The 27427-nt window shown below is 40.6% G+C and overlaps 2 protein-coding genes across 4 annotated transcripts; both read right to left on the bottom strand.

The window, feature by feature from the left end:
* Positions 1-674: 674 nt before the first annotated feature.
* Positions 675-10734, bottom strand: LOC139474607 (uncharacterized). Of its 2 annotated transcripts, XM_071257679.1 has the most exons (7): positions 10643-10734; positions 5876-6238; positions 3857-4240; positions 3532-3573; positions 3282-3335; positions 2235-2325; positions 675-1249 (listed from the first exon to the last, which is right to left on the bottom strand). In XM_071257679.1, the coding sequence occupies exons 1-7, from the start codon at positions 10692-10694 to the stop codon at positions 703-705; spliced, it is 1533 nt and encodes a 510-aa protein (XP_071113780.1). In that variant the 5' UTR covers positions 10695-10734; the 3' UTR covers positions 675-702. The 2 variants fall into 2 exon arrangements, with proteins under 2 accessions (XP_071113780.1, XP_071113781.1); XM_071257680.1 differs by lacking the exon at positions 3282-3335.
* Positions 10735-12475: 1741 nt separating this feature from the next.
* LOC139473909 (uncharacterized) lies at positions 12476-24999 on the bottom strand. Of its 2 annotated transcripts, none has more exons than XM_071256713.1 (7): positions 24765-24999; positions 23243-23614; positions 22094-22453; positions 20004-20186; positions 17335-17535; positions 16143-16251; positions 12476-14928 (listed from the first exon to the last, which is right to left on the bottom strand). In XM_071256713.1, the coding sequence occupies exons 1-7, from the start codon at positions 24997-24999 to the stop codon at positions 14526-14528; spliced, it is 1863 nt and encodes a 620-aa protein (XP_071112814.1). In that variant the 3' UTR covers positions 12476-14525. The 2 variants fall into 2 exon arrangements, with proteins under 2 accessions (XP_071112814.1, XP_071112815.1); XM_071256714.1 differs by having other exon boundaries at positions 12476-14922; positions 24765-24920.
* Positions 25000-27427: the final 2428 nt, after the last annotated feature.

Genomic DNA, 27427 nt, shown 5'->3' with positions numbered 1-27427 from the left:
TTCAATTCCCGACATGGGTACAATGTGAAGCCCATTCCTGGTGTCCCCTGTGATATTGTTGAAATATTGCATATCATACTCGTTAACTCACTCACGTTACCGACCGCGTCAAATTCACATATTATAACTGTATCAAGTGCATTTTTCCTACGCCAAATGCCTTTCACCAAGTGAATTTTCATGGCGCAACTTTACTATTACCCATGTCAGTGGTTTAGTGTGGGCTCGGTTTTCATTCTCAGCTTCCCTGGGAGTATACAACCCAAGCTGCCGATGGTAGGTGAACAGAGCCATGCGACGAACAAATTCACTTGCATTAGGAGACCTCAGTGACTGTATGTGGTTCAGTGGGGAATGGGGGAGGGGGGGGGTGGGTGGGGAGGCAGTGCCCAAACCCTAGAGACTCAAGCTGTCACGGTCACCCATCCAACGGGTATTCGCCACCTATGTTGCTCAACTGCACCTGATTTTGGACCTGTGCGCTGTGCCCTTGACCACGTTCCAACGTCGATTTGACTATAGAGACACAGCAAACTACGTTTATAACGAACACGCTTATAACGAACTGACGGATTTAACTGTTTTTTTTGCCCCGTCCATTTGCTGTATATATGCTGTAAATGTGTTTATAACGAACTACGGTTATAACGAACTAAATTGGGTGACCCCTTTGAGTTCGTTATAACCGTAGTTTACTGTAAATTAGTCTGATGTTTGTTCATTGTCATCCTCCTTCTCAGCAACAACATTGTAAGGGTTCTCTTCGACAGGTTTAGGGGTCGTGTTCTCGTAGATGTTGTCAACCAATGACTTGTCTTCTGTGTTGCCGTTCAGGTGGTCGTAGGCGACGTCACGCTTGTCCTCATCGGTGTCACGTGAAGCCGACTCCGTGGTGTCGTACGCCGAGTTGTCCGTGCCGATTTTGACCATACCGACCAAGCATTTGTCATAGCCATCACCCTTGTCCTGGTCAACTATCACGTGGCGAAGGTGATCATAGACGCCGACAGCAGACACGGATGGTGGCTCGTCGGCGAACTTGATGCGGTCGTATATGGGTTCGTCGGTTGATTTAGGTGGAGGGCGGACCTGGAGGGTCACAGACTTCTCAGAGGTTGTGTCAGGCTGTTGGATTGTCACGTTAAGTGTTTCACTGCAACCACTCTGGGCGCGGAGCCTCCGCTCGACAGCTTCCTTGGAACAAGAGGCGTTCAAGGGAATTGTCTGAAGGTATTTTGTGACATTCGCCCTGGAATATAAGGGGTTAAATATATAAATCAGGAGTCACTGATATATACTATTAAATCTATGGTTAAGGACCGCTCGATTATTTTAAATTACCATACTAGTTAATGTGTCATGGCATGGCAGATTAACTACACTCAGTAATATGAGTGAGTGTGTGAGTGAGTGAGTGAGTGAGTTGGATTTAACGCCACTATTAACAATATTCCAGTTATATCACGGCGTGTCAGCTTAATGTGGGAGGAAAGCCCGAAGTGATGCAGGTCTTAGACGTTTACCACTTCGGTGAAACCCACGAGCACGGTATGGTGCTGACAAACCTAGAAACATAATCGGGGTGAACCGGGATTCGAACCGACTATCATAGGTTTCTGGCGTGCCCAAGGGACTCAACTCTGCACAGCGAATCGCGGCGCCTTAGACCACTAGGCCACCCGTGCCCCCCAGTAATATGAAAAACTCGAGCGCTCCCTAACTGTTTTAGCAGCATTCTACAAACAACTTTGGCTTGGTGAAGCCACAATTCACTTATTTGCTTAGGTTACATCTCATCCGAAGACTTGTCACAAATAATACATGTATCCTGATTGTTAAAGAAAGGCAATTTCTTTGATAGGCATTTAGAAGTTGGGATACAAAGGATAAGAATTTATGGGTGAAGAACTTCTTTATTACAATTAAGAGCGACGTTCCGGTGTAGGTTCTAACACCGTTATCAAGCAACTGCTTGTTTTATAACGCTGTTAGAACCTACCCCGAGTTACGACATTGCTCAGCTAGTGTTGATACGACTCGGTTCCTAACGGTGTTCCTAACACCAGAAAGGGGTTTCACACATTGTACCCATGTCGGGAATCGAACCCAGGTCTTCGGCGTGACGAGCGAACGCTTTAACCAGTAGGCTACCCGACCGCCCCAACAGCGCTACCAGCTTGGGTAGGTGTTAACAGACTGGATGGGTGTAGATTGAAATTATGTTGAACACTTACCGCCTCTTCCAAATTATGACACCAGCCAATACTGCAGCTAGGATCAACAGCACACCCACGCCCCCTATCACCGCCGTCACAGAGGCATTATCTGAAACGTCACAAAATGGATCAGTGGGTGAATTCTGTTTTACGCCGCATGCAGCAATCTGCAAGTTAGTGGTTGATAGCATGAGCAACGATCACGCGGTCGGGACATGTGAGTCCCACACTTTAACCACCTGATTCCACAGATTCTGACAAGGGCGATGTATCAGGGATCATTTCCCCCCCTGATTCATTAGGTCGCCATGAGGTAGAACCTACTCACTGAAAATTTAAGTAGAGTCACGCACAGCATGTTGATAAAGCATGTAATAGTATATATATTAATTTATTTTGACATACTTCGATCAAAAACAACCACACCCGTGAAGATCCGGGGTAGAATAGGTCTTCAGCAACCCATGCTTGCCGTAAGAGGCGACTATGCTTGTCGTGAGAGGCGCCTAACGGGATCGGGTGGTCAGGCTCGCTGACTAGGTTGATGCATGTCATCCTAACCCAATTGCGTAGATCGATAATGATGATATCAATCACTGGATTGTCAGGTCCAGACTCGATTATATACGTACTGCCATCATATAGCTGGAATATTGCTGAGTGTGGCGTTAAACAACAAACAAAAAAACAAAAAAACAGTCATGATCTATCAACCGACATCGTTCAGTGGCCAACACCCCAAAAAACGGGTTAGTAATGTAATTTCACTGTTCGTGGATATTTTAATTACCTTTTGGTCATTTGATGTGATTTTCTTCACAACTAGCTAACTGACAAATATACCAAATGTCCAATCGTGTTAATTTTGTTATTTAAATTACTGGTTAAAGCATAATTGAATTAGGAAATTATCTCAAAATTCATCAAGTACATATTCAATGGTATGAGTAAAGCCAAGTACTGTTTATCCATCTTGTGGCTTATTCTAAATGTAAATGTGCTTTTTTCTCATGACCCTTCGTCAAACATTTACCGTAGGAGTTAAAAATATGTTCACATATTTACCTGTGGTGTTGATAACCTTTCTGTCACCAGAGGGCCAATCATCTCCCCACCATGCTTTCAAAAAAGTCTAATTTTATAATGTGTAACTTATTTTATTAATTAATATTTATTATGTAAACTCTTTATGTCAAAAATAGGAATGACATTGTCTTACAAATGAATCAATCATTGATATCATTAGAGTAAGAGTGTATAAACAGTATTGCTTTATGGTTAACAGTATGGTGTATACTACATGTGCTGTACATACCATTTTCTAGAGATCCACAACGAAGTTCAAGTTCCGTGTCCTCTGAAAAAGATGATTTTTAAGACGTATTAATAAGCGCCAAACGTGTGCTGTTTCTAACATAGATAAGATAGATATAACATTGTAAATACAGCACTATAACGAATGTCGCTCTTGTACAATAAATCAATTGGCGTTACTTTAATGTATAATAAATGTATAATGAAATATATGCATGTAAGCGACTAGCTACGTTGATTTGGATCATCAATACTTGATACGGTACGAGTTCAATATGTAAAGGTCACAAGGTTATAAAGATGAAAAGGTGTAAAATTTTACACACCAGCTTCTACATGAATCCACACATATCCAGGAAGATTTTCTGGAACTATGTTCAGAAGTAGGTCAATAGGGGTCAAGGACATTCCTATATTTGTTACCGAGGAGAGGAATGTTCGTCTTCCATACGGACCACAGGTGATATTGGTGACGTGACCTCCACTCTGCCGTATGAGGACACTTGAGCATCTCCCTCCAATTTTGTCGAAGCGGACATCTAGAGCGTTGATGGTGACGTTGACGGGGGTGGATGACGTTACTGGTTCCACTCTACATGAGTACTGTTTAACTTTGTCAGAGCTACGTATGTAGAGGTCAGGGTCAAAGGCAAGAAACACAGACTTTCCTCGGGTTGAGCCAACAGTGTCAAAATCAACCATTTCCGTTTCTGTGTGGAAAGAAATTGTGGTCAAGAAATCATCATAATCATTTTGAAAGTGTCAACGATTTTACCTGTACTCTTTTATAAAATATATGAACACAATGTCCTGGATTAATAACAATAACGTTTATACTCGCAAATTCGCAAAAATGGGTTACAAAATATATCATGTTATACTACTCAAAATAAGTTTAAGGACACCCGATTTTCTCATATGACAATAGTTGAACTGTCACATGAAAACATCGGGTGTTCTTCAACATCTTTTGAGTATGAAACCTCGTTAAGCTGGACGTTAACGCTCCCACTGAACGAAGCATTGTTAATACCCTTTGTATAAGTGGAAATAGTCGTCCGGAAAGCGGAGAGTCTGGAATATCGGGGTGTGGACTAAAAGAGGATTCACTTCAGCATGTGAGTCTTGATAAATAAGAAAATTCCGTTGGCACATTTGTTGAATAAAGTTCAAGTCATGATTGTGATCCGATGGACATTTGAAATAAACTGAATAAATTTTTGTTCAAATATATTACCTTAGAGCTGAGCAAGAACTTTCAGGAACGCCGTTTCAAAAAGGATATGCCAAAACAAAAATTATATCTCGTCTTGGTGAATTGACATAAGGTCATTGTCACGTTACTGTTAAATACTAATATTTTAAACATCTGTATCAAAACTACATGAAAAGCGTGATTGAATTAGGTTAAGGGCTCTTTTTTTACCATTTCAAATATTTCACGGCGTTACATGAATAAAATGAGGGGATCAAAACATGCTGAATGGTTAAACGTACACTTTTGACATTACCCGTCATCATGGTAATTACAGATAGTCATCGAACGCTCATTTAAAGCGTTGATTAATTCCCAACCAAGGCTTACATTTTACAGAGACTATTTTCTCCACACCTAAGTATATTCATGAAAGTTACAACTCAAGGATATCACTGTAACGTATCAAGGTCACGTGTTCCTTTAGGTCTTCCAACCTTAGGGTATCGATCGATGGCTTCCTCTAGGCCGCGCCCTAGTAACATACGGCTTTCGTGGTCTAGTGAAACAGAACGTCTTCCGGGTGAGTGGAATACCAGTGGTTCGATCCCCGGTCGCTTCATACCGTAAGACGTTAAAAGTTGGCACTTGTTGTTACCCTGCCTGACGCTCGGTATTAAGGAGATAAAACTCGGACTTGTCGGCTCGTTGTCAGTATACTGTGTCAGAGTGTATTCATGTTAAAACAGTGGTATGGCTTATCGGCGGCAGGGGTGTGTAGAAACGGCTTCATAACTACTCGAGACAAGTACAAGGACACACACACACACTCCAGCGCACGCATGCACGCACGTACAATAAAATCCCACCTCTACACCTGTTGACATACCTGATGACCTGATGACCCGCTTGCCGTAAAAGGCGACCAACGGGATCGGGTGGTCAGGCTCGCTGACTTGGTTGATGAAATCATCATATCCCAGTTGCGTGGATCCATGCTCATGATGTTAATCACTGGATTGTCTTGTCCAGACTCGATTATTTACAGACCGCCGTCATACAGCTGTAATATTGCTGTGTGCGGCATTAAACAACAAACAAACAAAGAAAAACAACCAGTCATGATCTAGCATACCCAAACCAAACATACCTGATATGCAGCTAAACCTGATCGACGAGAAGGATGAAAGAGTACGCGTTGATAACGTGCACGCCTCCTGGACTCTATCGGTGTAATAGGAACAGTTGTATTTGCCAGAACAGCGTTCATACAGGGACCTCATGTATATGTTCTTGAAGGGAAAGGTGCAGTCATACACGTCATCTTCTTTGCAGCAGAACTTGGTGTTGAACTTGCAGGTGTTGACGGCAATGCTTGGACAGAGAGACTCCTTCCTCTTGAAACCGTGGACAGCCGATATGATGGCCAGTCGGTCAGTAGTTCCACAGGTCAGTTCATGACGAGAACAGGGTCCCTGGCCGTAGCAGGCGTTAGACATGCCAAAATGAAAACCTGGTTTACATTAAGACATGGGTTAGTAAATATTGGTTCACATTATGAGTGAGTGTGTATGGTTTTAAGACGCTTTTAGCAACATTCCAGCAATATCCTGGGCTTCACGCATCGTGATGAATCGAACCCGGGGTTTCGGCGTGACTAACGAACACGTGCACTACTAGGCTACCCAAGGCTACGTTATCGATGAACTTATTGCAACCATGCTACAACATCCTGTAAAGCGGTCAAATCTGGCCCAGACAAATTTGACCTAAGGAGGAAGTGGCCATGTTTTCGGGGCACCATGATATACAATCTGCCAAGTCACACACTGTAACCTCCCTATCCTCTACGGCAGGCACTCGTGACAAGCAATGGGCATTCTGCCAAGAGTAAGACATAAGTTGGCGACGGCTGTATTATGACAATGATCGACGTATATCTTTAAGGCTTCGAACAATGAATCGGGTTCAGACAAGCCAATTGCTGACAGCAGAAGAAAGTGGTCATGTTGTCTGGGTTGTGAGCTCGATAAGCAGCACGGCTCCAATGAATACTACTGCTAATATTACTGCTACTTATGCTGCTACCACTTTCACATCGTCTTGTACTTATACTAATACTAATGTTATTACTACTGCTACTTCCATAACTAGTACTATAATAAATATAATTGCTACTACTACCGTTACTACTATTTCTCCTACTACTATTACTACTATACTACTACTACTACTACAGTACTACTACTACAACCACTACTACTCTTACTACTACTACTACTACTACTACTACTACAGTACTACTACTGCTGCTGCTACTACTACTACTACTACAGTACTACTACTGCTGCTGCTACTACTACTACTACAGTACTACTACTATTACTGCCACTACCGTTACTACTACTTCTCCTCCTCCTCATCCTCATCCTCATCCTCCTACTTCTACTACTACTGCTACTACTGCTACTACTACTACTACCACTACTACTATTTCCACCACTACAATTTTAACTACTACTACAACAGAAACAACTACTACTATTACTATAGTACTAGTATTTCAACTGCAGATGCTACTACAGCTACTAATACTACCACTTCTACTACTATTTCTACTGTTGCTACCACTACTACATCCACGACTACCACTTCTGCTATTACTGTTTCTACTACTGCTGCTACTACAACTGTACCTCATACTACTGCTACAACTACTTCGACAACAACTTCTTATAATACTTTATTACAGTTTTTAACCCTACTACTACTACTACACCTACTACGGCTACTACTACTACTACGTTGTAGTACCAACTTTCACATCACATTTCCTTTAATAATAACAGCTTAAACCTATTCCTGGTGCCATTGTTGGAACAAAGAACTGCTAACGTGTATTGGTTATATATATAGATGGGCTGAAGGCCCCAGGCTTCTGTAACGCATTCAATGATCATCCACGTTCGAGGTGACTTCCTGCGGTTATATGAGAACGAGTTATTTCCTGGCCGGATGCCCCCGGGTCGCCTCACACCGTGCAGCACAGACCCATGTGACACTGGCGGTGCACAGCGTGTGACTGTGATTATGACGCCTGACCCACATGTGACAGGTCTGACTACACACTGTACGCATTCTGAGGACTGTGTGTTTGTTTGGTGTTTAACGCTGCATTCAGCAATATCCCAGCGATGTGTAATTAATCGAGTCTGGACCAGACAATCAAGTGATTGAATCATGATTGATGATTGATCCACGCAATTGTGATCGATGACATGCATCAACCAAGGCAGCGAGCCTGACCACCTGATCCCTTCAGTCGCCTCTAAGACAAGCATGGGTTGCTTACCAAATCTGACCCAGATCTTCACATGTCTTCTGTATGTATTTCAGTTCTCCGATCCGTGAAGATCCGGGGTAGAATTAATCTTCAGCAACCTATGCTTGTGGTAAGAGGCGACTAACAGGATCAGGTGGTCAGACTCGCTGACTTGGTTGATGCATGTAATCGTATCCCAATTGCGTGGATCGATGCTCATGATGTCAATTACTTGACTGTCTGATGTTTCAGACCGCCGTCATATAGCTCGTCATATATGCTTAGTGCGCCGTCAAACAACAAACAAACAAAACATAATGGTGTCAGTCAGTGCCGTGTCTGGTTCAGACATTTATTAATAGATAGCCGTCATATAGCTGAAATATTGAGTGCGGCGTTAAACAAGAAACAAACTGATAGTTAGGTGAGATTGTCAGGCCAAACATGTAAAAACCGAACAATGTTGTGCATTAAAATGTGAAGAAACAACTACCAGATAGCTAACTGTTCAAAATCGTTAAAGCAGTGTGGCACATATATACATACATTTTGTTGGTTATGAGAATTACATGAAATATCCTCGTGTCATCGCTGTGTATGGGTTGATTCTTTGTTCAGATTAGACCTAGTTTTAGACGACAGTAATTAACAATGATGACTATTCGATAAGGAGTATAGTAACATTATATAAATATTAAATAAATAAATGCAGCAAGGAGGGTTTGGATGAACCTGGCACAGTCAGGCTGTTTAGGGTCATCATCAGCTCAGGGCCCGTGCAGCTTTATCAGTTACCAAGAATGTCAGAAGGGATGCAAGCGTGACATTTCGAAAGCAAAGTCGGCATATTTCTCATGTTTTTCCATGACGCCTTCTACATATTCTGGGTCGTACAATGGATGGACCTCTGTGTCAAAACCACAAGCATGGCGAAGACGATAAAAAAAGGATCGAACCACTCCATCATATCGCTTAGGATACTGTGTTTGTGCCAAAGCTGAGCATCCACGGACAATGTGTTGGACAGTCTCATTAAATTCATTGCATAATGTATATTTCATGTTTACATTTTGATACAAGTCACACATTAACGGTTTCGAACGGGAAGTGACTGGTCCTGAGCAGCAAACATGAGCAATTTTTGTTTCACTTTTTAGGCCAGCCGACTTCATCGATGCAGTGGTTGTTCAAAGCGCCTGTCCTGGAAACCGATGTCCTACATCCTTGGCTCGTTTACGAAAACTGAGGAATGCCTTGTTTTCATCATGATTCATGAGTCATGACATGCTACACGAGAGAATTCTCAGACACATAAATGTGCGCAAATGTGCACAATGCAATTCTATGATAAAGAGCTTCCACGTTAATCGAAGCACGATCTCCCATTATAATTGGTAAAATAAGCGAGGGTGGTGTATTTGATTTTCACTGTAGACATGTTCAGATATGTACTGCACTGTACACTGTAGACATGTTTAGATATGACTTGACTATACACTGTAGACATGTTCAGATATGTACTTGACTTACAATGTAGACATGTTCAGATATGCACATGACTATACACAGTAGACATGTTCCGATATGTACTTGACTTACAATGTAGACATGTTCAGATATGTACTTGACTTACAATGTAGACATGTTCAGATATGTACTTGACTTACAATGTAGACATGTTCAGATATGTACTTGACTTACAATGTAGACATGTTCAGATATGTACTTGACTTACAATGTAGACATGTTCAGATATGTACTTGACTTACAATGTAGACATGTTCAGATATGTACTTGACTTACAATGTAGACATGTTCAGATATGTACTTGACTTACAATGTAGACATGTTCAGATATGTACTTGACTTACAATGTAGACATGTTCAGATATGTACTTGACTTACAATGTAGACATGTTCAGATATGTACTTGACTTACAATGTAGACATGTTCAGATATGTACTTGACTTACAATGTAGACATGTTCAGATATGTACTTGACTGTACGCTGTAGACATGTTCAGATATGCATTTGACTTACAATGCAGACATGTTCAGATATGCACATGACTATACACTGTAGACATGTTCAGATATGTACTTGACTTACAATGTAGACATGTTCAGATATGTACTTGACTATACACAGTAGACATGTTCAGATATGTACTTGACTTACAATGTAGACATGTTCAGATATACATTTTGCAAATAGGTTTAAGGTTTCTTAAGATATACATGCTAACGAGCTGCTAACTTCAATATACAAAATAACAACTGGAACGACAGACGTACATATTAGGAATGGAAAAGGATCTAACGAATGTTAGAATGATAGATAAGATAGATAGAAGAAATGGTAGAAGAAAGTATTGAAGGATATGCATGACATATCGACGATTGATAGACGGATGCACATCATGACTGGTAGAGGGCAATATAGAACGATGTATAATGGCATATAGAAGATTGACAGAAGAAAACACAGAATGGTAGAACGACAGATACGATAATAGACGGATAGAAATTGATATTGATATTAATTTCGTGAGACATATTGAGTAAACGTAAGAAACATATTTAACTATGCTTACCTGAACTTTGACAAAATACTGCAAAAAGTATCACAATAACACAAGTGTCCATTGTTATGAGTTGCGGTGGGTGTTTATGTTTTATGGACAGACCTCTGATCCCAAGCTGAAGACGGAAGCGTGACCCTGGGGCTACTGTGGCATGCGTTCAACTTTCCTCCTAATTAGTCCCCGTGAGCACCAAGTGCTTGACTCTGAGTCAGTGCTGTATTTATAGAAATGACTTCGTCTGGGAGGACGAATGCACGCGAGGAATGACGTGACGTGGTTTGTTTTGTTTTTTTACGAAAAAATAACATTAAAGAAAACTACAATATCATATTTGAAAATCACACTTAAGAAATAGTGAGTGAGTGAGTGAGTTGGATTCAACGTCGCTTTTAACAGTATGCCAGTTATATCACGGCGTGTCAGCTTAATGTGGGAGGAAAGCCCGAAGTGATGCAGGTCTCAGGCGTTTACCACTTCGGTGAAACCCACAAGCACGGGTATGGTGCTGACAAACCTAGAAACATAATCAGGGCAAACAATCATAGGTTTCTGGCGAGCCCAAGGGACGCAACTCTGCACAGCGAATCGCGGCGCCTTAGACGACTGGGCCACCCGTGCCCCCCATGTAAAAAATAATTCCCACTTGACAGTATGTGTGAAATATTTTTTAAAGAGAAACGAAGCTGTGGATATATACTTATCATATAAAATTTCGATCCTACGTAATTTTGTTTTTAAGTTTTGAACGCCAGTTTGCGTTAAGTGTAGCTTTGGCCCGTTCATCGTTTGAATGTGTTTGAATTGAGTTCATTTAAATGCTGCAAGTCTGTACTATTTTGTCAGTGAAAGCGACAACACAATTTCCATAATCATAAGAAATGTCCACAAATGCAGAGTCTATTGTACAAATGCGCTTGTAAAATCTCTGTACACAATCTGTTTATTCTTAATTCCAACTACTCAGGAACTGCCGTTTCAAGAACATCGATATTTAAGTTTAAAGAGGTTCTATCGTTTTGACCCAAATGAACGTATACAAAAAACGTATTCAACGTTTTGTATAACAAACGATGCATATCTTGACAAGCAGTTGTTGGCAGAACATTTGGCAGACTAAACAATCTCAAGAGCCATATACCTTTATAATAAACAGTATAAACAGTATCTTTTTGTAGTTGTGACCAGTGTTATTATTTATGGTCCCACGTTACGTGTGTCTGGTTGCGTACAGTATGACGACCTGCACACATAAACATAACACGCCAACGTCACAGAATGAAACGTCAACGTCACAGAATGAAACGTCAACGTCACAGAATTACCGTCCCGATTATCCACCGAAACAGATTCCATTGGGGGTAAAAGGTTACACAGAGGTGAGAACTATATGAATGGATCACCAAAAAATCAGAGATGACATCAGGTGCTCGCGAGAAGGGTAAGCATACCCTGCCATCACCGCTCACACAATTGTTTCACTGTGCAGAGTTGCGTCCCTTGGGCACGCCAGAAACCTATGATTGTGGGTTCGAATCCCGGTTCACCCCAATTATGTTTCTAGGTTTGTCAGCACCATACCCGTGCTCGTGGGTTTCACCGACGTGGTAAACGTCTGAGACCTGCTTCACTTCGGGCTTTCCTCCCACATTAAGCTGACATGCCGTGATATAACTGGAATAATGTTAAAAGCGGTGTTTAACCCAACTCACTCACTCACTCACACATTTGTCATATGTGTTTGCTGCCTGACGAATGATAAAACGATAGAACAATGTGTATAACACAAATTTATTAACAATTGACTATCTACAAGAATAATGTCTATTTTTTTTAAAATTGCATTTCTTTGCATTCATATGTACATGTGTGACATCTCAAAATGCCTTTTTGATGATTGACATGTGACTTGAGTCTATAGGGATTCATTATATACACTGCATCATGTTCAAAGCAATATAATTCACTTGCTAATGGTATTGGATGAAATACATTTTTGCGCTATGTACATTATTATGAGGTATAGCATGTGCATCTTTGTGGCATTGTCATCGGGATATTAACCACAGCCGTCAAACCACCACGATGTGAGTTTTAGTTACATTTCAATCTTTGAGCAACCTCATCAAATATATTGACAATAAGTTATGCAATTCTTTCAAAATAAACTAAAAAGTGAATTTACGTGAACAAGTAAGATAGTATGATTAAAACATTTAATTCTTTAATCACACCACCATTATAGATGAATAAGTGAATATTTCAGTAATATCACGGTACAGTAAACTACGGTTATAACGAACACGCTTATAACGAACTGACGGATATAAAGAACTATTTTTTTGGTCCTGTCTATTTGCTTTCTATATTCCGTACATTTGCTAATAACGAACTACGGTTATAACGAATTAAAATTAGTGGTCTCTTTGAGTTCGTTATAACCGTAGTTTACTGTCTGTCTTACTGTTGGGGGTAAGCACAAATTTTGTATATTACAAGTAGACTTTAATGACACCAACAAGAACAGGTTAAGTGACGACAGGCAAGGACAGGAATCGCTGTGAATCTGGGTGAGTGAGTGAGTGAGTTTGGTTTTACGCCGCTTTTAGCAATATACCAGCAATATCACGGCGGGGGACACTAGAAATGGGCTTCACACATTGTACCCATGTCGGGATTCGAATCCGGGTCTTCGGCCTGACGAGCGAACGCTTTAACCACTAGGCTACCCGACCACCCCTTGTGAATCTGGAACTGGACTCATTCCTAGTGGATTCTGTCATGGTTTAGGACGCAAAGTCTCACAGTGAAAACGCGATTCCCCTAACCCCCAAGCAACCCGTTCCCATATAGCACTGAGTTGTTGGTTTTGTTACGTGTGAATATTGTTTGACGCCGCAGTCAGCTCTACTCCAGCTGTATCACGGAGTTTCGGAATACAGACTGGGCTTGCCAAACTAGTGACTGGATGACAGACAACTATCCAGGTCATCGGGGTCGGTATCACGCAGTCAGCCAAGTCAAACACGCTGACCATCCGACCCCCACTGTAGGAGGTTCTTACGTCTTGCATAGGTGGGTGAGTGGGTATGGTTTTACGCCTCCTTTTGTAATATTCCAGCAATATCACTGCGGGGGACACCAGAAATGAACCCGGGCCTTCAGCGAGACGAGCGAACGACTAAACCACTAGGCTACCGACTCATGAGGTACAGAAGATATAATCTGAGTAAATGTGTGAATGCTAATGTTGCATTTTCGCCTCTGCAGGCAGCAGGACTCCAGTTAATAATGCATGTTTTGGACGAGTACGGGTATGATGCAGACAAACCAATAAAAGAAACATAATCAGGGATTCGAACTTAGATATTCAGCAAATTTCACTTTCCACTCTTTGCTATTCGCCTACATGCAGAGAGCAGAACTATTTTCCACGCATTGTACCCATGCGGGGAACTGAAACCAGTGCCTTCGGCGTGATGAAAGGTCGCTTTCATCCCTAGGCTACCCACTAACTCTGAAATACTCTTGACATACCGCTGGCAATCACACTTGGATACCTTGTTGTGAATGGGGACCTGGGATTTCGTATTGAGGTTAGATATTTTAGCTTCAGCTACAAGAACAGATATATTTTTTATCTAAAACGATATACCTGTTTTTTTTTAAAATAAATACACCTTGCAACAACGTTTATTGTGGCAGGCAATTTCTCTTTTTTCAGTCTGAATCATGAGTACTTTGTTCACAGAATGTTACTTTATAATCACTTGAACTTGAGTTCATTTTTATCCCTCTTATACATTAATCATTCAAATATTAAAAATATTGTAACACAATACAAAAAAGACATATTCCTAACGCGCACAACCATTTTTCAAAATTGTGTTTCCTATCAAAATATTTTTAAGCTTTCAACTGTTGTCTTAAACCCTGGGTTGTCGTAAAAATCTCCCGAAGGATTGTCCGAACTGCTATATGGCTTTCCAGCATTTGTGTACCCGTCCGAGTCTCTCGGTTGGCTTACTCGGGGCGGGGACGTATTTGGACCGCCCTCAGAGGACGCAAGCAGTGCCCTTTCCTTTCTGCCCATCTGCCTGCCTCCACTCCGGCTGGTTGGCGTCTTTAGCGGGCTGTTATTGCTGGAGCTGTTTCCCTTGTGACCTTGACCTGGAGATGGTCCTCCTTTGGACGAGTCGTCTCTTTCCCTGTCTCCATCCGTCTTGTCCCACGAACGTTCTTCTCCATCGGGGATGTTGCGTTCTTCCTCAACTTTTCTACTTTGGTAACGCCTGTATCTTGAAGGAAAACATGGTCACAGTTTCAGGTCTGGGAGAGCGTAAAGAGAATATTCAAATCAAATCCCCATTCCGCAATTAGCATAAACCAAGATAGACTACGTTTGGATATATGTATATTCAGGCAAAACAGGCAAAACAAAAGTTTAATAATTACATAATAGCTATAATTGTGTTTCGTACTGACTATCATGTTTGTTTGTTATTGTTTAACACCGCACTCGGAAATCTTCTAACCATATGACGTCTGTCAGTAAATAATCGACATCATTTGCGTCAATCTGCGCAACTGGGATACGATGACATGCATCAACCAAGTCAGCGAGTCTGAACACCCGATCCCGTTAGTCGCCTCTTACAACAAGCATAGTCGTCTTTTATGGGTTGCTGAAGACCCATTCTATCCCGGATCTTCATGGGTCTCAGCAATATGTATTGCAGACACATGTGGACATTAAAAGTAATCCAAATAAGTTCAACGCATATATTAACCTGTAATAACACATGCCAATTCTTATCTATTTTCCATTCCAGAAATCAAAGGTCATGCCTTTGGTGTCATGAATCGTGACATTTGTGGATGCCCTTACCCTCTGTTAGCAAACCGCGGCTCGCCGAAGTGAATACTCTACATCAAATGACAATAATTGTGCCATCATTTGGCCGACTAAATAAGCGTTTCAATTTCCATGGGAAGAATAGACTTCATTTGAAAACGCGACCCATTAAGTAGTTATTTTCCATTTAGAATAACGAATACTGAGTGAAACATTGAGCTCCTAATGTCAATGAAGAGACATATTCAAAACATATCAGAAATCATATCACAATTATTCAATTATCATTATGATAATAACTTAGTAGGAACGATTTCCCGAGTCTTCTGTCCGCCGCAATTTGTTGTACTGAATTTTGTTTCCCGTTAGCGTGACTTAACTGGGTTCGAATCCCGATTCGCCCTGATTTTGTTTCGAGGTTTGTAGGCACCATGCCCATGCTCTTTGATTTCACTAAGTGATATACCTCTAAGACCTCACTTCCGGCTTCCTCCAACATACCCGTGCTATCTTGAAATATTATTGTTCAAAGCAGCGTTACACCAAACTAACTCATAACTCATGACAACTGGAAATTATGTATCTTGTAATCTCTAAATGGACTGCAATGCACACTCGGGCATTAAGTAATAATGAGACAAGGTTGGTGTATCTGACCTTCTCCTGCGGTAGCACAGGACGGCGACGATGACGATGATGATGAGAATCAACAGCAGGAGGCCGGTGGCAACGCCGCCGTAAGTTGCAGCGGAGTTGGATTCAGAGGCTGGATGACCAAATATTAAAAGAAAGAAAGAAAAATAAACTGACGGGTAAAAGAAAGTATATATTGAAAACTATTTCTGACCAACAATTTACACACGCTATCCAAACGTTAATTGACTGAAAACATTGCAAACGTAAGGCCCCAAACACAACTATAATATCCGTATCAAATACATCACCGTTCGAATAACCATTTCCTCCTTGGTTTATTATTAGCGATCACCAAATATGGGTGGAGACATTTTGCCCGGTAGTTTACGTCTTGTAAACACATCCTCTAACAGGAAGTGATGAAATTTTCGTTACAGTGCCACCATGAGTATGAATACTTTTTACCCGTTACGACACATTTGTGACGTGGGCAATGGTTGTACAAGACAATGAACGACTTCTCTTTTTCCATATCAAAGGTCATATATGCATTAGTCAAGCAGGTTCGTTGTGGTTAAAATTTGAAACATGTACGTAGAAATCTCTGCTGTATTGAAATTGTTGTTGCCGCGGCCGGTTTATGAAATATCAAGTAGCATCACACGATAAAAACTGGGTATCTTGGTGTATCTTGAAAGAGACAGCGGAAGGCCACAATATGAACCTGCATTTGAGTATGATTTTGATGGCATTCTCTATAGACATGAACGCTAAGTACAGAATAACTTTCTTGCATTTATTTTGTTTTTTGTTCGTTCTGTAACTGAGAGTGAATCGGATTAAAACACTTGTAAGTACAATTATGACTCTTGCTATTAATGTGTTTGATTACTCAAGGCTTTAGTAAAGCCTTTAAAAAGGTTCAACAGTGTAGACACGTTAAGACCATTTCCAAATCTGAGTTTAGTGAAAGCGAGAAAATAGGGTCAGACAAGGGTCAGACAGGGGTCAGACAGACAGGACAACGAGATCGTCCCACGCAATGGTTCTATTGTATCATCAATCTCCTTTGGCATCACACATAATAGGTGATGTCCTGACGCATTAAGTAAAATAATGAAGTGATTTGCATGTTTTTAAAGACAACTAGCAACAAGTAAAATTTAACGCAATCAATCGGGACACAAAATGTCTAATGAGGTGTTTTACATACATTTTACGACTGTGGCACCTTCTTCTGTTTCCGGCACTGAGTTTGGTACAGCTGCTGACGTCACGGCTTGAGAGCTGGTTGACGTGTCGCTCTTCGTTCTACTCGGCTCGGGAGTTGAATCCGGTTCTGGTTTCGTCTCTGGCAACGGCTCTGATGTTTGTGACGTTGACGGAGAAGGTGTGCTTGACGGTATGCTTGCCACTGGTGAAAGCATTTGAATATTTGTCATGATCACAAGCCTAAAAAGGGTTCAACATGGCATATTGACCTCGTGATTTTTTAGACAAGTTATATACTTTAAAAGTGAGGCTCTGCCAATATTAAGTCAGTTAATTCTATGTTTAAAAAATTGAATCACGAAGCCTTGTCAGAGCATTATTAAAAAAATTGATATTCCTAAGATATAATATTTACGAGACGTAAATACAGGAGGTTAATAATCTTATCATTATAATATCATTCTTTGGGGAATTTTATCTAAGCATGAGAAATGGAAGTATGATGGACAACCACTTGTGTGTGTACCTTTATAGAAATGCTTAGGATTAACGTTTACTAAATCTCTATCATGGCCCAAACACGTAAAACACACTTCCTTGCAAGCTAAGAAGATTCTTCATGGTGTTTTAAAAGTTTGTCAATACTTTAACCATTACCATTTCATTTATTTTTCAAAATATTTGACACCAATATGAGCCCAATTTTACGTTTTGGGGTAGACATATGGGGTGTAAATCGTGAATTATATGACGAAATAGAAACTGTACATATGTTGGCCTGTATCCGCTTCCTGACTGTACAATCTACAACTTCAAATCATGTTGCTAGTGGTGAATGTGAAAGATACCCACTATATATTTATGAATGTAAACGCGTTGTAAAATATTGGTGTAAACCTTTATATATGCCTGAGTCAAGGTTTGTTAGAAAATCCTATACATTGTTACTTAATGCTGTTCACAATGGTAAAACAAACGGGATTGGTTGGTTGATTGGTTTACGCCGCACTCAGCAATATTCCAGCTATATGACGGCAGTCTGTAAATAATCGAGTCTGGACCAGACAATCCAGTGATTGACATCATGAACATCGATCTACGCAATTGGGATCGATGACATGGATCAACCAAGTCATCGAGTCTGACCACCCGATCCCGTTATTTTAGTCGCCTTTTACGACACAGCAAAGTCGCATTTTAAGGCAAACATGGGTTGCTGAAGACCTATTCTACCCTGGATCTTCACGGGTCAAAACAAACTTGGCCTCTAAAGAATGAAACTATATATCATAAAATCAGGATTGGCATGGGTCGTTAACTGATAGCAGAAGTCATATGATTACTCGTTGTTTAAATTTAACTTCAATACCAAATACTTTATCTCAACCCTTACATGTCATAAATTTAGAAACGCGATGGCACACTTAAGATGCAGTTCCCATCACCTAAGAATTGAAGCAGGGAATTTTTTCAAAGAAAAGAGAGAAGATAGAATTTGTGTTATTTGTAAAGCGAACTATATAGAAGGCGAAAATCATTTTATTTTGATGTGTAAAACATATGATGATCTTAGAGCAAAACTAATAGCACAACATATTATACATGCTACTAGACACACGTTTAATGTATTAACGTCCACTAACGAATACCCCACCAAAGAACTATCAATGTACATCTATAAAGAAATGTGTAATAGAAACCAACCCGCACCCTGAGTCCCCGACTACCTGTATTACCTTTGTATCATTGGCCTATGGCCTTCAATACTGAATGTACAAAGTTGTTTGATTGATATCCTTCTTAAAATATTCGTTCTTCAAGATGTAACTTCAATCAATGGAGTAACTTTAAAAAGCACATGAATATAATATTTCAGTGACCCTCCCCATTTATCATATAGTGCCAGAATGTAAACCCTTATTAATACCTAAGGATAAAATAATACTCAATACTTTAATGAGCAAGAATGCACTGTATCCGTGTATAGAACATGAAAGTAGTTCCTCCTTGATTGGTTGTTTGGTTTGTTGTTTAACGCCGCATTCAGCAATATTCCAGCTATATGACGGCGGTCCGTAAATAATCGAGTCTGGACCAGACAATCCAGTGATTTATATCATGAGCATCGATCCACGCAATTGGGATCAATGACATGCATCAACCAAGTCAGCGAGCCTGACCCCCCGATCCCGTTAGTCGCCTTTTACGACAAGCATAGTCGTATTTTACGGCAAGCATGGGTTGCTGAAGACTTATTCTACCCTGGATCTTCACGGGTCTCCTCCTTGCTCACTTCGTGTTCATATGTGTTAATCGCATCGATAACACTGTCCATTGTTTGATGAAAGTGAATATCATTGTTCTTTATTCTACACAATATCAATGGAGACAATGCAACTTCACTTCCTATTCTGCCCTGTGCCACTGTATTCGGGGGTCGTGTTCTCTGAGTGAGTGAGTGAGTGAGTGAGTATGGTTTTACGCTGCTTTTAGCAATATTCCAGCAATATCACGGCGGGGGACACCAGAAATGGGCTTCACACGTTGTACCCATGTCGGGAATCGAGCCCGGGTCTTCGACGTGACGAGTGAACGCTTTAACCACTAAGCTATCTCTGAAGGTGTCATGTCCGAAAACAGAAATATTCACTGTAATCAGTTCTACCTTACCTGTTGTTGACGTGGCGCTCGACCCCGAGGTTGGTGTTGTTGATTGGGTAGACTGAGTTGTAGAGGATGCTGATGTTGTTTGTGTCGACGTCAAGGTAGACGCTCCAGTTGTCGTGGACGTAGAAAGTGGTACTTTGCGGGTCTCTCGTATTTTACCGCAATCAACGGTAATATTCCCACTACCTATAAAACCATTAACAGGTTTAATACGATTGTGTTGCTTAGGAAATGCATACACTTTGCTTTCCATAGAGTTTGGTTACCTGAAGATTGAGCCGGGCTAAATTATATTGACAAACGAACGCGCAGCGAACTCTTTGGTGTCACCTAAGGCATTGAGTGATTTTGTTTGTTTGTTTGTTGTTTGACGCCGCACTCAGTAATATTCCAGCTAAATGACGGCGGTCTGTAAATATTCGAGTCTGGACCAGAAAATCCAGTGATTGACATCAGCGAATCTGACCACCCGGTCCCGTTAGTCGCCACTTACGACAAGCATAGTCGCCTTTTATGACAAGCATGGGTTGCTGAAGACCTATTATATCTGTGATTGACCAATCACGCCAACGGGATACGATGACATACACTCTATCAAGTCACAAAGTCTGTCCATCTGGGCCGTTACGTCGCCGCGCACGACAATCATAAGGAGGGGGACCAATTCTAATCCCCTCGAAATGCGGTAAAAAGTAGATTTACGCGAAGTTTTCATAATACAGATGATGTTCAAATGGTCAAAAAAGATATAAGGTATAAATTAGCAAAACCTTGAAAACACCAACATGAAATCTTTCGCTTATTGAGGATGTCTACTGAAAAGCAGAAGAGTTACTGTACATTTTACCGCTTTAGGTGCACTTATTAACTATCGAGACCAATTCGCATTTTACTGTAGATACACATAGGGAAATCGCTCAATGTGTATATTTGGGTAATTGTATAATAAATTATTCCATTGCCACAAGAAATCTCTGCTACAAGCAGAATCGATTGTACGATTTCGACTGTATCATGAGCATATGTTTATGAATCACTATCAAATGATGATGATACCAGTTGTTCGGGAACAGATGAGCGTATCCTGCCCACAAACACATGCAAAGGCAAGTTAATTGTTCACCTAAAAGCAGGGGAACATATGGTGCAAATCAAACTATGGAATCGCATCGGACATCACTTCTATCACTGCTACGTCGAATTGATAATGTCTTCCACATGTTTATCATAAAACCTTTCGAAAGCTTCACTGGCTTGGGATTTAGTTGGGATACGATGACATGCTTCAACCAAGTCAGCGAGCCTGACCACCCAATCCCGTTAGTCGCCTCTTACGACAAGCATAGTCGCCTTTTACAGCAAGCATGGGTCCAAGACCTATTCTACCCCGGATCCAGTATCTGTAATAAATTTTCGGGACATTAAGTAATGCACATTAAAAGTAAGTACTCCTGTATTATAAACTTTTATACATGTGCTGGATTCTACTTGAGTGTTTTTCCCCGGAAAAACAGTGTTTGTTATGATCAATGACATTCCTTATGCAAGTAAATGCACGACAATATTCATGAAAGGTTTCAACTTGTCTAAAAACAGTCGATAATAACCATAACGAATAGCAAGAGACAAACAACCTGAGGACACACATGGTAATACAAACAGTTAGACATTTGGTTACACAATATGGACATGGATTCGGATATTGTGTTGGAGCAAATAAAAGCAAAACTCTATGCATAATCGAAATATATCACTATCAAATAGTGATGATACCAGGTGTTCGCGAAATGGTTCACGCATCCTGCCCCATGAGCCGCACCCGTCACAAACACATGCAAAGGCATGTCAAGCGGTCACCGAAAATTATGGTACAAGTCAAAATAGAGAATTTGCATCAAATTTGAAACATATCTGCCATAACGCTTATGTCGTCTCTTACGACCAGCATAATTATATATTTAGTACATATTCAAATCCGAAAAACCAATTGGGCGTGTGGTCGGGCTCTTAATTACATTAAGCTCAACTAGTTATATTTCAAAGCAAACATACCGTCGGTAATTCATGACATAACACAGACTCACGGTGCCTACCTTCCAACAAGACCCAAGCTGCCTGAGGGGGAGTCCCTCCTACGTCAACTATATTAACAGCAATGGGAACAGCACCATCATACAGCGTTGCTAGGAATCTCAGGTCTGTCCTCTCGCAGGAAAATATAGTCACATCTCCCTCTTTGTCTATTTCCAATCCCGAACATGGTCCTCCATTCACGGACACCATTGACACGTCCAGCGCCCTGACCTTGACATTTGCTCCTTCCGGTCCAGTGACGTCACATCCGTATACATTTGCTGTTCCTTGTTTCGTCTTGGTGATGGGAATCCGATAGAGTAGGTACACTAAGTTGTTGGTGATCTGTGTCTCGACATCATAGCCGATGATGAGAGTATCTGGATAAATAGACAAAATATCTTGTGCTGAGACTCGGTCTTCAGAGACTTGCCTCGGGGAATACACGTTCAAGAATTAATGGTGTTTATACATTAACAGTAGTTCGAACCTTTTGTAAAAATTGTTTATCTTAGTACATCTCTGTACAACGAAGCATACAGACGTTTAACAGGTTCATTTCGATGCAGAGACATGATATCTTGTTTCAGATACTCGATCCACAAAACGACAAGAATTAAAATAGTATTGAATTTAAGGCGCTCTAAAGTAAACGGTGTCGATCATTTAATATTCTGTTGGGGTAATGGGGCCTGGGTTATTGTTTGTGGAGACAATGTTTCTTGGTCATTGTTTCCAGGCATACAAAACGTTTTCTCCTAATGTATGGTCGAACAATTACATGTTTTTTGACAACACGTTTTTTTCCAGGACATCAAACATGGCCAGAGAACAATTATTCAGAAAATGTGACAAAGCAATTATGGCATTATGAATACATTTTGTGCTCAATAATAGTCGAAGTCACACAGAAGGATATTCTGGATTCTAACACAATTAGTTCAGGAAGTGCAGTGTTTGTTATCGTTGTTGACACTTGCCGTTTAAATATCGAATGGTCGATGCCAAAACCAATAATAATTATTTTCTATCAGAATTGGTCTTCAGCAACCCATGTTTGTCGTAAGAGGCGACTAACGGGATCGGTGGTCAGGCTCGCTGACTTGGTTGATTCATGTCATCAAAAAATGCTTTTGATCTTACCTAAAAATCATAACTAAAAATCTTACCTAACACACAGCGATGAGACACCACAGAGAATGTTGACACGGGAAGTTTCAGTTGACCACAGTTTTGGTTCTTTTGTGGCGTCATATGGTCACAGGAGCGGGAGCCTAAACACGAACGAAGAAGCCTGTCTGCATCAACCCCGGTATAAGGCTTGTAACACTGGCGTCCGGTGCGCTTGCAGCAGGCATTGATGTAGCGGTCACTACAAGAGGACAGCTTGCCTCTGGTGCAGGTCGTGGTTCTGGACTGATGAGCGTAGAGAGCATCGGTCACTACCACAGTGTGACCTACTGGACAGGACATAGTGTGTTGACCACACCTATTGACATTGCTGTAACACGCGCTTGTTTCTGTGTCCTTGCCGTGGGATACTGCAACACAAACTTAACATGCTTCAAAAGGCAAACCCATTTCTAAAGGGTGTTATATATGTGTGATTGAAGAAGCGTTCAAACAGACATTTTTGTATATAGGGTACTATATATCGCGTCATAATTTCATCATGAAAAGTGGATCACGATCGCCGTTTGGCTGTGACAGAGTGAGTTTGGTTAAACACCTCTTTGAAAAGCATTTCAGTTAGACCTGCATCACTTCGGGCTTTCCTCCCACATTAAGCTGACACGCCGAGATATAACTGGAATACTGTTGAAAGCGGCGTTAAACACAAGTCACTCACATGCATCACGGCGTGTTAGCGTGCTGTCGGGGGTAAGAACAAAGGTTTGCAGACTGCGAGTAGACGATGTGGAAACCAACAATAACATGATGATTGATCAAATAGAGGAATCGCTGTGAATCTGGAATTCGAACTCATGACTCGCTCTCCTATGCACGGCGTAGGAATTGTAGGTCTATGCATCTTGTAGAATTCATGCCCAGTAGATTCTGTCATGGTTTAGGAAATAACTCCTCACAGCGAATAGCCACTCCATTGACCAGTAGGCCGCCTGTTCCCCCATGGGGCATTGTGTAAGAATTGCCGTTTGTTATGTCGTTACAATCAGTAACATTATACTATATAAAGGTGGGGACCTACATTGACCCATCTGGGACAAGTCAAAAGCACCAAAGGTTCTCAACGTGAAGGTGTAAATTCAAATCGTCAAGACCAGAGAATAATCAGTCTCGATTATCAAATTCCATTGGGCCTAAAAGGCAAAATAACTATTAAAATAATTTGGATGGATCACTGAAAATCAGTGATGACACCAGTTGTTCGCGAAAAGGGTCCTGCTCGAGCTCTATCGGTGGAACCCGTCACACGCACAGTTTTCATAAAATAAGTGTTTGTTTGTTGCCAAACTAATCATGATCACATCACATATGCTATGGTTCTCAGGAACTTGTTTGAAAATATATAGTTTCATATTTCTGAAACGAAACTTGAATATGATAAACGAAAGACATTGGCTGAAGTAACATCTCATTGTGCGACCTACATGCTTAAATGAACTTGAATATTGACGGCAAACATAGAGCGATTCTTTATAGCAACAGCCTATATGAGCATATACTCACTCTCGAAAAGAACTGCGAAGCTCAAACACAGGTATCCACACCAGAGCACATCTTTCAAGGTATTAAATTCCATTTTTCTGAACCAGAAACACTTGTAAATAATCCGAGATTCTATTTCCAGGTCACAAGCACCCCAGTGAAGTATATCAGGGCGTGTTAAAGTGACTGCAGCATATATATCCTCGCACCCAGCTGATGACCTGGATAGTGACAGTGTTAGTACCTCGGAAGGCATTGTGCGACGGTACAACCATCACTCCGATCCCGTCAACTTTTGACCTATAACTTACAGATTACGAAGGGGAAGTTCAGCCTAAATAGACTTAAATTGTCTGAAATGTATCTGTTCCGTATGTGAACACCCAATGCACCGTCTAATTTAGAACGATTGAGCGGATGCCATCATTCCAATTACAGGTTTTGGTGTTTGACTCTACACTCTACATTTGTATGAAAGTCATCTATCTGAAAACGCTGAGCACTTTTCGTGTCGAGACGAGCGGAGTGTCGAATATATTGAACACTGACAAAAGATTGATGCCAATATTACTGTTGAGGAAATTATTGATGCAATGTATTCTCTGAAGAAAGGAAAGTCCCCTGGACTAGATATCCTTCTTGTTGAAATGCTTAAATGTTCTAAGGAAATAATACTGCCGTTTTTGGCGAAATATATTAATAAGATATATTCAAGTTATTTTAAACAACGAACATGTGCATTAATGTACATCGCATATCTTCATACTGTTTGTAGTGTTTATTCATGTCATCAAAAACTTTTTACATGCATATAAATGTATTTTCTCTATTGGTTCATATTTTTTAAAAAACCCAAAGTTCTGAGCCGTATAAAAGGATAGACTGTATTTGGACATCAAATAGCTTAAAATAAACTCTAGGTGGAACAGGTACTAATTTAGATACAGTGGTAAGTAACATGACCATTGCTTTCTTGGCTAAATTGCGAACAGTTTTTCCTAAATTCAAAGTCTTAGTAAATAAAATACCCAGGTATTTATATTCATCTGCAAGACTAACTGGGGTGTTTTTGTAAAACTAGTTTTCGGACTTAGCGAGTTGACCATCTCTCCTACCACATTTGTTTTATCTAGGTTTACTGTAAGTTTCCATTCATCGGTAAACGTTTCTAAGATATTCAGCTGGTTTTGAAGCCCTATCAAAATATCTGATACAAGTATAGCATTATCAGCAAACAATAGCATGAATAACTCTAAAATATCTAGGTACAGCTGAACACCGTGTTTCCCCTCTCTGACAATATCGTATGTTAACTCGTTAATGAAAAATGAGAACAGCATAGGACTTAATAAGCAGCTTTGTTTCAGACCAAGAGGACAATCGAAAAAGTCTGCTAACTGACCATCAAACCGTACACATGCTCTCACATTTGTGTACATACTTTTTAACATATGTAGCAATTTACCATTCATGCCTGTATTTTTCAAACAAAGCCAAAATTTATGTCGATTAACAAAATTTCAGAAATGCACGAAGACCGCCTGCCTAGAAAAGCATACAAAATGCTACTTAATCTGGACAATCATGGGTACACAACATGGGCATCAAATATTCGTTACATGCTATTTTATAACGGTTTCGGTTATATGTGGTTGCATCAAGGTGTCGGTAATAAACATGATTTTTTAAGATTATTCCACGGAAAGTCACTAGATATGTTTCAGCAGGATTGGAGATCGACACAGATATGTCATGAACTGTTTATACTGATTTAAGGGAAGCATATATATATCCCACAGAAATTCCTGCGTTTACCACATTTGTATTCATGTAAATCTCTGTTGAATTCTAATGATAGAAAAACAATTCTGAGGTTAGCACTTTTTGTTCATCATGCACTTCCTCGGTGCCAGAATCTTATAGTATCGTGAAGTCACTTCGTAAAATAATTGTGTACATTCACTTTGTAACAATGTCTCCACATATGTATGCAGCAGTTGTACTCACGGATATTATCTCTTTGTACTCTTGTTTTGTATATGGGCCGGAGGCCTTAAGTATTGCTACCTATATTGTATATAATCGGGTAGAAAAACCCATCAGCTAATGAAAACGATCGTTGCATCACCAACCCACGGTTGCGACTACCATAGTCCGATTCATAGACTGAGACAAATTTGGATAGGGTGAATTGGGAAAGGTACCTTATACTATTACTGTTGAATTCAAAAGTACTAGTGAGTGAGTGAGTTGAGTTTAACGCCGCTTTTAACAGTATTCCAGTAATCACGGCGTGTCAGCTTAAAGTGGGAGGAAAGCCCGAAGTGATGCAGGTCTCAGGCGTTTACCACTTCGGTGAAATCCACGAGCACGGGTATGGTGCTGACAAACCTAGAAACATAATCGGGGCGAACCGGGATTCGAACCCACAATCATAGGTTTCTGGCGTGCCCAAGGGACGCAACTCTGCACAGGGAATCGCGGCGTCTTAGACGACTGGGGGACCCGTGCTCCCTCAACAGTAACAGAACAGAACAATTTATATAACATGAATTCTTCAGTTACTACTGATATATTACTAGTTAGTGAATACCCCATTCTCATGAATTTAGACAAACAAATTGGGTGAAATGATGAACTTAGTGTATATTGTACTGTTACTGCGCATTCATTGAATTCTAAGT

The sequence above is a fragment of the Haliotis cracherodii genome, unplaced genomic scaffold, assembly GCF_022045235.1.
Source record: "Haliotis cracherodii isolate W230 unplaced genomic scaffold, xgHalCrac1.p SCAF_3, whole genome shotgun sequence".
NCBI classification, from domain to species: Eukaryota; Metazoa; Mollusca; class Gastropoda; order Lepetellida; family Haliotidae; genus Haliotis; species Haliotis cracherodii.
Note: the sequence above shows the minus strand (reverse complement) of the source record. Positions and strands in the feature narration are given on the sequence as shown.

Bases quoted from the DNA above. Each gene is read 5' to 3' on its own strand.
- LOC139474607 (XM_071257679.1), bottom strand. From the start codon at position 10,694: ATGGACACTTGTGTTATTGTGATACTTTTTGCAGTATTTTGTCAAAGT. The intron at 3,574-3,856 runs GTGTGTAAAATT...CATCTTTTTCAG, and splicing joins GTGGATTCATGTAGAAGCTG to AGGACACGGAACTTGAACTT. The intron at 2,326-3,281 runs GTAAATATGTGA...GTGACGTTTCAG, and splicing joins AAAGGTTATCAACACCACAG to ATAATGCCTCTGTGACGGCG.
- LOC139473909 (XM_071256713.1), bottom strand. From the start codon at position 24,999: ATGCCTTCCGAGGTACTAACACTGTCACTATCCAGGTCATCAGCTGGG. The intron at 23,615-24,764 runs GTGAGTATATGC...TTTGTGTTGCAG, and splicing joins CTTCGCAGTTCTTTTCGAGA to TATCCCACGGCAAGGACACA. The intron at 16,252-17,334 runs GTATGTAAAACA...TTGGTCATCCAG, and splicing joins AGGTGCCACAGTCGTAAAAT to CCTCTGAATCCAACTCCGCT.